The 12280-nt window shown below is 42.5% G+C and overlaps 1 protein-coding gene across 13 annotated transcripts in view; it reads left to right on the top strand.

Moving 5' to 3' along the window:
• BPTF (bromodomain PHD finger transcription factor) overlaps positions 1 to 12280 on the top strand; it is a 69501-nt gene that overhangs the window by 49365 nt on the left and 7856 nt on the right. For 5 of the 13 annotated variants that reach the window (XM_088662974.1, XM_035103993.3, XM_035103995.3 and 2 more), the window contains 8 exons: positions 8 to 131; positions 920 to 1140; positions 1693 to 1930; positions 2122 to 3035; positions 3935 to 4017; positions 4951 to 5176; positions 6326 to 6699; positions 11539 to 11712. In XM_088662974.1, the coding sequence (XP_088519100.1) occupies positions 8 to 131; positions 920 to 1140; positions 1693 to 1930; positions 2122 to 3035; positions 3935 to 4017; positions 4951 to 5176; positions 6326 to 6699; positions 11539 to 11712 (2354 nt within the window). The remainder of the gene's footprint in view (positions 1 to 7; positions 132 to 919; positions 1141 to 1692; positions 1931 to 2121; positions 3036 to 3934; positions 4018 to 4950; positions 5177 to 6325; positions 6700 to 11538; positions 11713 to 12280) is intronic. The other 8 variants (XM_035103997.3, XM_088662971.1, XM_088662972.1 and 5 more) reach the window with 3 other exon arrangements.

Here is a 12280-nt window from a genome sequence, read left to right as displayed (position 1 = left end):
TGTGTAGGTAATGGCTGGGACACCTCTCCGGCCTGGGATGACAGTCATAAGGACACCACTTCAGCAATCGGCATTAGGAAAGACCATCATTCGGACACCTGTCGTGGTACAGCAAGGTATTCTTCCAACTAGTAGGTTCATTTTTATTTTTACACCTCCAGTATGTGAAATCCATGATTCTTTTTTTCATTTAAAAAAGAAAAAAAGTATCATCAACACTAATTCAAGCATGTCTGTGTTAGGGATTTTGCTTTAAATTACTGATAAAACTTATAAATTTAGGGCCAGTCAGCTGAATAATACTAAAAAGAAAGGACTGTGCATTTTGCTACTTATTTTTGTTTCTGAATCATAAATCCAATAAATACTCTGGCTGGTACTCAAATTGTTCTTAGGTTCAGACAGGGTGCTTCTGCTAGACGATAGGAATATTTGCCTTCTTTTTTGTGCTTTGAAAAGCTGAGATCCACTGCAGACTGCACTGAAGGCTTTTTTTTCCAGAAACAGGAGTCCAAACCCATCTTGGACTTCCATAAATAGTTACAGGTTCCTGTACATTCTGGCTACTATCAAGAGTGGCTAAGCTTTGGCCCTTCAGATACGGTTGGGCTACAACTCGCATTATCCCTGGCCATCAGCTATGCTGTTGGAAGTTGAAACCCAACATCCAGAGGACCAATGCTTAGCCAGGTTGGCGTATATTATAACTAAGCTGCAGAATGAGAGATAATACTAGGCTGCATTTTTCTCATGGCTTTGAAGAAACATAGAGGCACACGACTGGTCAATGGACCCAGTGATTTTACTGGTCAATGGAACTTGGTAGTTGGGAGGGAGAAGCGACCTTGGCATTCTTTTTCACAGAGGTTTCTTGTGTTGGGAACAGCTTCTTAATAATACAAATGATATGTCCATGCAGGCCAGACCCAGCAAGTAGTGACCCAGATAATCAGAGGTCAGCCTGTTTCCACAGCAGTGTCTAGTGCCACCACCGTTTCTGCAAATCCAAAGGTAGTGACAACTCCAGGAGCCCCTTTGCAGCACATGCAGCCGCAAGCTGCACCACCACACCCACCTCGTCCTCAACAGGGTCAGGTGAAACTTACAATGGCGCAACTCACGCAGCTCACACAAGGACAGGTAAGCTTTCATGATATTTGTTGTGTGACAATGATTTGCCTTTCCTTGCACATGCAATGTCAATTTAAAGCAGGCATCTTCTAAGTTAATAACTGCATCTACTATATTTTTGTAAGAAGTTTGGAAAAGATTCATGATAAGCTAAGGTTCCTCTACCACTGGAGGTAAATGGGTTGATCTCAAATGACATGTTTAGTTTCTGTTGCAATATTGTTGAAAAACCTATAGGTGTGGTAAATGATTTTTCAGAAAAGACTGCTCTTTTACATAACCAAATGCCAGAGCTCGTGGGTGAAATCTTATTCACTAGCGGTGGAAGGGAGTCTCTCTCCTCCATGCAGCTCGCGTGTATTCAATCAATATTTTCTGTGGAAGGTTGGGGGGCCTCTGGGAGCAAATTGTGGGTGGGTGATTGCAGGGAGGAGAAGGGGACGCACCAACATTGAGTGTCACCAACTTCCAGTTGGAAAGTTCATTACACAGTGCAAGCCCTTGATATACTCCATTGGGATCTTTTGTGGACATTGACTTCTACATTTTCCCCACTTTTAGGGTGGCAGTCAAGGTTTGACTGTGGTGATTCAGGGACAAGGTCAAACCACTGGGCAGTTGCAGTTGATCCCGCAGGGTGTCACGGTAATACCAGGACCAGGACAACAGCTAATGCAAGCAGCTATGCCAAATGGTACAATCCAGCGGTTTCTTTTCACCCCACTACCACCACCAGCAGCAGCAGCAGCAGCTACCGCAGCTAGTACTACTACGACTACAGTTTCCACCTCAACACCAGGTAGAGTTTTTTAAAAAACTAAATGGAAACACATGCATTTCAGCTATGAAATAAAAGTAGTTTTTCTTAAGGAATGCTTTTGGGGCTTAGAAATGCTGGAGCCTTGTGGTGGCTTCTTAGAGAAGGAAAGCTGCTCCTCAGATTGTTCTTAGCATGGCTCTAAAGGTAAGTCATGCTTTTTGTCTTCCCAGCTGCAGGAGAACAGAAGCAAACTTCTCAAGCACAGACCCAAACACAGCCAGTGCCAGAGGTTCCTCCTCCTCCTCCTGCACCCCAGCCGCCTCAGAGTCAGCTCCAAGGCCAGTCTCAGGGGCAACCCCAGAGTATCCAGCCTCAGCCTCCAGCTCAGACGCAGCCTACTCAATCTCCACCTCAGGCTGAAGCCCAGGCAGCCGCCGAAGCTCAGCCTCCAGCTCCACTTCCATGCCCAGTTATCTCCGAAGCACAGCCTCCAGTATCGCAACCAACTGTAACTCCAGCCGTTGCTCAGACTCCACCCCAGAGCCTTCCGCAAGGGCAGTCTTTAGCTCAAGTTCAAAGCCAGGCCCAGACAGGGGTACCCCCGCAGACCCCGCCCAAAGTTCAAATGATTCAGCCAGCTCAGGTCCAGACTCCAGCGCCACAGCACGTCCCGATGCAGCCGCATCCCTCGATCCAAATTCAGACTTCGCAGCCCCAGGTTCCAACATCGGTTCAAACTCTGCCACCCGCGCCAAATGTAAATCAAGTTACCGTGCAATCTCCACGTCCTCAGCTGCAAATCCAGCCGCCGCAGACGAAGGTGATCACAGTTCCGCAGCTTCAGCAGCAAGTCCAGGTGTTCTCTCAGCTCCCGTCCCATGTTGTGGCTCAGATACAGGCCCAGCAAGGTGGTCTGCCTCAGCAAATTAAGCTTCAGTTGCCTATTCAGATTCAGCAAGCTGGCCCGGTGCAAGCTCATCAGATCCAGAATGTGGTAACTGTTCAAGCGGCCAGCGTTCAAGAGCAACTGCAAAGGGTTCAGCAGCTCAGAGAACAGCAGCAGAAGAAAAAACAGCAGCATATTGAAATTAAACGTGAGCACTCCCTCCAGGCTTCTAATCAGAGTGACATTATCCAGAAACAGGTACACTTATCCAAAGGCATTATCACTCCTGTTCTTGGCCATCAAGCTATATGTATGTGAATCCTTTGGCCTGTGCAAATCTTAATCTTAAATTTTAGGGGTCTTTCCTTATTAAACTACATTGCATATCCCTTTTTGTAAATGTAACAGGTGTTCTGTATCTAATATTGGTGGTTGTTGTTGTTTTTTTAAGTACTTGGTGGCATCTGGGTCATGATTTACTACATCATAGTTTGCTGCCAGAGTGTCTTCAGTTCAGGGGAGAAGAGACTTGGATCTGATTGCTCAGTCTTCCACAATATTTCCGCACTACATTTTTTCTGTAGAAGAGAAGACTTGGCAGGATAGCAGCCTAGTGTTGTAAACTACTAGTGATGAATTTGGGGAAGAAAATTCATACACGGTCATTTCTGTTGCCGTAGTATAGCATTAGAGTAGGTAACGTCCCCCCACCCCGACTTGTTAAACTTCAACTCCCATCATCCCTCACCATTGGCCATGCTGCCTGGTGCTGATGGAAGCTGGAGTCCAACAACATCTGGAGGGCAACATGTTGGCTATCCCTGCTATAGTGCCATACATCTTGAACTGAAACTCCGAGAATGCTTCACCTCTTAGCTCACGTACTTCTCCATCAAATCTTCCTCTGCAGCTAATATTCCCCCCCCCTCCAATCTGCTTCCTCAGCTTTAGAAGGAGTCAAGGGCTCCTATTTCCCTTCACCAGAATTGCACAGGCAACTGCTGAGCAAATGAAGGCCGCTTTTTCTTTACTGGTCGTGGGTGACGCCATCTCTGTGACACTTGGGTTTTAAATTATCTGCAGCTTGAAAAGTGATTTTCATTTTGTCGCTTCTTGCCATCAAAGGTTTTGATTTCCCCCACCCCCTTTTCTTGAAGGTGGTAATGAAGCACAACGCTGTGATTGAGCACCTAAAACAGAAAAAGACGTTGACCCCTGCTGAACGGGAAGAGAATCAGCGGTAAGGCAGATGGACAGACATTAAGCAAGGCGATGGTGCCTTTCAGTATTTTCTGGTGTAGAAAAATATGTGCTAATGCAAACGTTTACTACCAGCTTACTCATAGAAATGATTGCTCATGTTTGTTTGAGCCATTGTGTCATGAACTGGCTGGGTGCAGAGAATTGGTGGGAGTCTACAGCCGGGGAACCCCCAAGGGAGAAGATCCGGAGGATTGGTGGTGGGATTACAATGAGTGGCCAGAGGGAGAAAAGGGAACAGACTGGGGGGAGAAGGTGTTGGAAGGTGAAGAGGTAACAGGGTTTAGTGAGCAGGAAGAGTCTGTGGTGAAGAGCAGTTCAGAATCGGAGGCTGGCGAGGAGCAGGGGGGGGGACAAGAGGCAGAGAAGAAGCTGGGGGTCTCTATCGCCTGCTGCGACCATACTACTCAATATTAGGCTTCTTTGGTATAAAAAATAGGTGATCTCTTTAAAATAACTTCTTCCAACCTCAGATCCTACACAGAAACCACAAAATGCACAATGCTACAAAACTGGATAACAGTATGTTTTTGTAAGCATCCCTTTACTTAAACCGCTCCATGTTTTTTCTGCATGTTTACAATATGACCTGACATTGTCCCATGTCTGCTGGTATTTTTACTATCTACAAAATTTGAATGGTGGAAAAGGAAGAGATGCTGTGAATACAGAATATTATGTAGAGGGTTGGGGTGCCTGTTTGTACACCTTGTAGCTTCACATAATGTGTACTAACATCTAATCTAGAGGCTGTGGTACCATAAAAAGATTTGGTTTCTGATTGATTTTTTTTCTTCTCCCTAAAAATGCTCTTCAGCTTTAGCCATGATCTTAAAGCTGTTCTTATTTGTATTTGATTACCAAATGCAATCTTTGTCTCTTCATAATAGTATTTTTGCTATTTCTTCTCCAGAATGATAGTGTGCAACCAGGTAATGAAGTATATTCTGGATAAGATAGATAAAGAAGAGAAACAGGCTGCTAAGAAACGAAAGCGAGAAGAGAGTGTGGAACAAAAGCGCAGTAAACAGAATGCAACTAAACTCTCAGCTCTGCTCTTCAAACATAAGGAACAACTTAAAGCTGAAATACTAAAGAAAAGGGCACTTCTGGACAAAGACTTACAAATTGAAGTGCAGGTAAAATGAATTTTTCTCCTTAATGAATTGTTGAGCTTATTTATTTGACTATGTAAGAGAAAGTTCAGAGCTAGACTTTTTGTACTCATGGATATTCCCACTCAATATATGCATTTTAACTTAAGTGCATTCTGTCTCAGTGCAGTTCGCCACATTTTAGCACTTTCTCTCCCATTATATTCCCTTGGCCTTTACTCTTGACTGATGATCCACAACCCTTTAGCTGAAATCTTAATTGGTCCATTCCAGACAGATTTAGCACTGTGGGAATTCCATGCTGTCTTACCACAAAACACAAAAGACATTTAGGTAAAGGTAAAGTAGTTATAGCAAAAATAAATTTGTATGTTTACTGAAGATTGGCGATAGCAGTGAGCAAGGGGCTAATCATTCACATATCTAGGTATAGCTCATCATAGTCTTAAATCTTTCATTTGGGTTTTGGTGAGATTTGCTTCCTTAGGCCTCCAAAACAAAGCGTAAGTTGATATAAAGTTATGCATATGAATATGCCTATGCAGAGCTATTTATTTTTAAGGTAATGTTAGTGTATTGATAAATTAGGCATAGATACTACATTAAGCTAATTCCATTTAAATGTTTTCCTGTTGGTTTGCATCTCATAAAACTAGATTCTGCTTATTTCTTATAATTTACATTTCCTGTGTGCCTTGTTGTCTTCATTGGTAGCAAACTGATTTCTGATTTCTTGACAGAGCTTTGACTCACACACCCCCAATCATTAATTAATTTACCTCTTAATGCCAGAACAGACTTCTAAGCCATTTACAAAGTATAAACACCCATTAAACAACATTGTGGAAATGCACAAGTCCACAAATGCTGTGGTCCAATAAATTCTGTGTAGGGCAGCTCACAGCATCATAATACAGGTGGCAACTATTTTAGGTGCATTAAATTGATGTGCAGGTCTTTTTGGACCTAGAAGGGGGCGGAGTACACTTATATGTGCTCCGACACTCACGGGGGCCAGGACCGGAACCCCCGCGCGAAATCTTCACCGCCCATACAAAAAACTTGCATACACAGCAAGAGTGACTAGCTCCATGTGTTTAATGGCATATATCTAGATTGACCTTGTCATTAACTGTCCATGTTTGCTGTTTCTTTGCTTTTAATTTCACTTAGGAAGAGCTAAAGAAAGACCTGGCAAAAATTAAGAGGGAGAAAGAAAAGGCACAGGCGGCTGCCGCTGCTGCCGCTGCTGCTGCAGCAGTGCCACCACCTCCTCCACCACCACCACCACCACCTCCTCCTCCTCCACCACCACCACCTCCTCCTCCACCTCCTCCACCACCACCACCACACAGTACCAATGTTGCATCGACAACTACAACTACAATCACGACACCTGTTTCATCCCATAAGAGAAAACGAGAGGAAGAGAAAGAGTCCTCGTCTTCTAAATCGAAGAAAAAGAAAATGATATCTACTACCTCAAAGGAATCCAAGAAGGACACCAAGCTTTACTGCATCTGCAAGACGCCTTACGATGAATCTAAGTGAGTAGTGGACCTTAAAGGTGTTTGTGTTATACTTAGTTTAGTTTTAGCATTTAGTTAGTAGTTGTGGGAGATTACCAGAAATGGGGTTGAAAGATATATATATATATATATCAGTTGTCTATACGGTCACTGGGAAGGTACTGAAGATGTAAGCACTCAGGATTGTATTTCTAAATACCAGTCTATTAGTTTTTGTGATTCATATTTTATCTATTTGCATGTTTCCATTGTATGATGTCTCACATTGCACATCCTTTATTTTGCTTTTATTCTTTCCTTTGTCTTTATGCCTCTGCTTTGGAAGCAAAGGATTATAGGCCAGTCTTCTTCTCTTCAACAGGCTCTGGACATCCCCCAAAGAGATTTCTGGATTGTATTTCTGCTTAGGGGGAGAAGCATTTGCTGTGCTGCAGTACATTTTTTTAAGTGTTTATTTCTTCTTAGATTATTTAATACTCTTTTTTAGACTTGGTATTTTAGAAGCTGGAGGCACTTAACAAAATGGAGACTGCAGTTCTATATAAAATATGTTCAACTTAATTATTAATCAAATTATTAATACTAAACAATGAAAGGGAGAGTTCTACTAGTACAGTCGTACCTTGGTTCTCAAACGCCTTGGTACTCGTACAGTTTTGCTCCCAAACTCCGAAAACCCGGAAGTAAATGTTCTGGTTTTTGAATGTTTTTTTGGAAGCTGAACATCCAACATGGCTTCCACTTGAGTGCAGGAAGCTCCTGCAGCCAATCGGAAGCCACGCCTTGGTTTTTGAACGTTTCAGAAGTCAAACGGACTTCCGGAATGGATTACCTTCGAGAACCAAGGTACTACTGTAATGGAGAAAACATTAGGGTGGGAACCAGTAAAAGTCAGTACCACCTAAAAGGTCCTTTTAGTGAAACTGTGCCCTGTTCACAAAATTCACTTTTACTAAATAGATCAAAATCAATTCATCTCTGGTTATGGTACCAAAGTGAAGCATTCATTTCTGCGTCTTGTCCTGCTCCAATTTCTGGTATTCATTGCCAAGCCAACTTTATACTTTTTACTAAGCTTCTGTAGCTGTGCTAAATTTGTGGGAGTCAAGAGTCCCCAGTGTGCCATTTCTTGTTCCCATCTTTAGAGGAAAGCTTTATGAATGATCATCATATTAAGGTAGAGTCTTGTTCCGTTTTATCCAGTTGTGTCCCTCCGCTTACAAGAAAGGCTCTTCAGTCCAGCAGACAGTTCCTTGAACTTGGGGTACAAAGTGTCTTGCTGATTTCTCCTTCCCTCTGCTGCCTGAGTGCTGCCTCCCCGCACTGTCCCCCAACATACTGCAGAGGAGCCCTTCAGAACAATATGGGCAGTAGTACCAGGGGTTGCAAAAAAAGGGGGATTTGTAAAAATAAATTTAAAAATCATTTCTACCACTTTAGTTCATCGAAAGATCTGCTGCAGCAAAGAGCCTTCTATGAGCAGAGGGACACAATTAAAAACAAGCCCTTGTGCAATACTACATTTTAACATAGGCTGGAATTTCAGCCGAATGGGGTTTTTTCTTTCTCTGGACAACAGTGAGCAAAAGGAATTAAATGATTGCAGGTGCTTTATAGCAGAATGAGCAAATAAGCCTTTTACTGTGATTTAAGAGTTAACAGCTTAACAAATCAATTTAGTTAGAACTGTTGGCAGTGGCACAACAACATGATGCAGCCTAATGTTTCTTTATTAGAACTTATTACAGTGTTTTTCCGTATATTAGACAAGGTTTTTTGACTCAAAAATAGTGTCAAAAAACTGGGTTTGTCCAATACATGGATAGTGGCATTGGGGGGGGGGGAAGCGGTGCACATGCGTGCCAGTTGGGAGCACAACTTCCCCTGATCCCGCTGAGCACGGGAAACGATCTAGTGTTTCCCATGTGCAGCTGTGTGTGGGGAGAAGTTCAACATCTTTGGGCCGTCTCCCCTCATTTTCTTAAAATTGAGACCCCATAAATAGGGGGGGTTCTTATACATGGGGGCATCTTATAGATGGAAAAGTACGGTATTGTAAAATGCAGTATAGTGAAACCATGTGGATGAGGTGGCACATTTGAAATTAATTCCGCCATGTGCGTGAAAAAGCATTTGTTTTGTTAAGACTGAGCATGATCCACCAAACTCGGATCCTTTGTATCTGATATTAATTTTAATGGGGCTTTTCTTAGGAGTAGATCTCAGGTTTTAATTTATGGGTTCAGCATTTTTAATACATTTCTACAAATAAGGTAGTTTCTCCCTTGCAGTTGAAAACAATTAGAAGGGAGTTTCATTCTCTACTCCAACTCTGAACTTATTCCATTTGTGAGTAGATCAGCTAGGGTTGGATCCAGCACTGCGTGAACAGAGTTCCTCATGCAGCGTGACTTCCCTTTCTCTTCTCTTCCTTCATGCCCCCAAAACTTGCTCCAGAAGCCATCTCCCAACCTTCTGGAAGAGGTTTTGGGAGTGTGCAGGGGACACCAGGGGAGAGAAGTGGCGCGTCCTTTTGCTCAAGCAGAATAGGTAAAGGTAAAGGGACCCCTGACCATTAGGTCCAGTCGTGACCGACTCTGGGGTTGCGCGCTCATCTCGCATTATTGGCCGAGGGAGCCGGCGTATAGCTTCCAGGTCATGTGGCCAGCATGACAAAGCCGCTTCTGGCGAACCAGAGCAGCACATGGAAACGCCGTTTACCTTCCCGCTGTAGCGGTTCCTATTTATCTACTTGCATTTTGACATGCTTTCGAACTGCTAGGTTGGCAGGAGCTGGGACCGAGCAACGGGAGCTCACCCCGTCACAGGGATTCGAACCGCCGACCTTCTGATCAGCAAGCCCTAGGCTCAGTGGTTTAACCCACAGCGCCACCTGGGTCCCACTCAAGCAGAATACTTCTGCACAAATGGAACAGCAGCATTGGTATTTACGAATTGCAGGTTATTAAAATTTTAGTCAAGCCATTTTGTTACTTTGGATTAGTTTTTAAAAAAAAGTTTCAGTGATGGCATGAAAGAGAGCTGGTGATTCATACCACATTCTGTATATGTTTTTATGCTAGAATTATGCTAAGTGTAGGGATGAGGCTTCTTGCAGTTCAAGCCCATAGCCTTAATATGCTCAGTCTTCTCAGAGGTTGACAGAACGTAAGAGAAGCAAATCTGTCAGGAGCCATAGGCTTGCATACTGAGCAGGGAGAGCAGAATTCTGCTCTCGTGATGGGATATTCCTTCTACTGCTGCCTCTCTGCTGCTCCTGATGGGGAGGGGACTTATCCAGAATTGAGTGGGGGATGCTCAGAGGAGGAGAGGTAGAGAAGCCCCACTGTGTGAACAGAGTTCCACTCATGCTACCTGGATCCAAGCCATAGTGCATTGGTATTAGCAGTCCTTGTGATGTGTATGCCTGTCCATCCTGTAGCAAAACTGTTTCTTTAGGCTCAGTAGATGTTCTGTTGTGGCAGCAGTGGAAGGCAAGCCAGGAGTAAAGGTGGTGAACTGAGATATCGCTTGAAAAATCTGTAGTGGAGAAGTTCCTCAACAATGCTACAAAGGGAGCATTGAACCCGTAGTAAATAAATTCCAAGCTATTGGGGGGGGGGCTTTTTATAAGCTGGGGATAGGGAACAGAATATATACTAAGCATTGCTGTGCAGCAATGTTTTATGTTGGAGCCGATCAGTCTGCAGGTATTCAGCCCATAACGTTAATAAAAATGTTAACATGGTGCACGAGGAGAGGGCACCCTGAAGGCATACTCAAATTAGCTTTGAGATAGAAGCTCATTAAAGATGTAACACCAAACCAGCTTTGGTGGCACATGAACGAGCTTAGAATCGCCCTTAAGAATCAACATTCTCCTTCTTCCCGTACTGGCTGCATTTTCCTTCTTTCCCTCCCTTCTTGTTTCAAGGCACACAGTACATCTCCAGCTCTGCAGCCTAGTTTTATGATCCCAGTGTACTGTATAGGATAGGCACAAAACGTAGCTTTTCCGTTTGGATATATGGTTTGCCCCAAACCAGGATGAATGGGAAAGAATTGGAGCGTCAGACTGTGGTTTGACACAGTATGCCACAGACATGGCTCTTTTTTCTCCATAACCTTTGGTAGTCGCATTTGAGTTTAGATGCAGTCAAATGATATCGACTTGCAAAATTGTCAGTGTGAGAGAGATAGTTGTAGAATTGTGTGGTGTTTTTTTTACTTCATGCCTTACCCATACCATACTTGATCTGTCACACAGTGTTGTCTTGAGAATTTACATTATTGAAGGAATAGCATTTCAGTTTTAAAGAGTCAAATTCCACCGATTTTAGGCTGTTTCTTAGAAATTTTAAAACTTACATCCACTTGTCCCATTTCCCTTCATGTCATGTTATACCAATATGTATTTTACACATGGCTGGTATGCATGCTTTTTTTTAGTGTACCTGTTAACATCCAATTGTGTCTGTGCTTTGTTTTTTATAAATGGAGATAGACATTTTCAAATCTTAAAAATTTGCCTCTATTTAAGTGGCTTCTTGGCTGCACAGTTTTGAAAATGTATATCTTTTTCTTTGGCCTTGTCTTTGTGCATTCACAGTTGAGACATTCTCATATTTCAGAATTCAGTGCATATCAACCAACCTGTTTTTCTAAGAAATACAACTGTTTATTGAACTAGGCCCTGAAGAACTATGTCCACCACATTAGCTTCAGAGGTTAGCTGTGGAAGGGTAGGTTGATGTAGTTAGGAAAATGAAATCAGAACATTTCAGGGAATCAGGTTAGCAAGTGCCATGCCATTTGAAATGACAATTACATTGTCATTTTCATTGTAAATACTTTTAGGTTCTATATTGGCTGTGATCTTTGTACTAACTGGTATCATGGAGAATGTGTTGGCATCACAGAAAAGGAGGCTAAGAAAATGGATGTGTACATCTGTAATGAGTGTAAACGGGCACAAGAGGGCAGCAGTGAGGAATTATACTGTATCTGCAGAACACCTTATGATGAGTCACAGTGAGTTCTGACAAGAACCTCTTATTTAATATATAGGTAGCAAACTGCTCTGAATTTGGTAATGTGTTTCTTGAACAAAAAAGAAATAATGTTCCACATATGTTGTGATGTGACTTTTTTTTAAAAATGAAATGTTGCTCAAAATGATGAGTGTTTGAATTTCAGGAAAAGTGGGGTTTGCAATATTTCTAATAAAACAAGTTAATATTCTAAAGCAGGCAAATTTTACTGATTTGTTACAGCACATTTCCTACAAAATATACCCTGTTTCTCATATTTTAAGACATACCCATAAAATAAGCCATAGCAGGATTTTTAAGCATTCAAGAAATATAAGCCATACCCCGAAAATAAGACATAGTGATAGGCGCAGCAGCAATGCTGGCCGTGGCAGGAGGAGGAAGAAAAAAATAAGACATCCCTTGAAAATAAGCCATAGTGTGTTTTTTTGAGGAAAAAATAAATATAAGACATGTCTTATAATATGAGAAACACGGTAATAGCTAGTAGGGGTTCCTAACTTACTGTAATTAAAGTTATGTTTTGTTTAAACTGAATATGATAAGGG

Source organism: Zootoca vivipara, chromosome 2 (assembly GCF_965207765.1).
Source record: "Zootoca vivipara chromosome 2, rZooViv2.hap1.1, whole genome shotgun sequence".
Lineage (NCBI taxonomy): Eukaryota > Metazoa > Chordata > Lepidosauria > Squamata > Lacertidae > Zootoca > Zootoca vivipara.
Note: the sequence above shows the minus strand (reverse complement) of the source record. Positions and strands in the feature narration are given on the sequence as shown.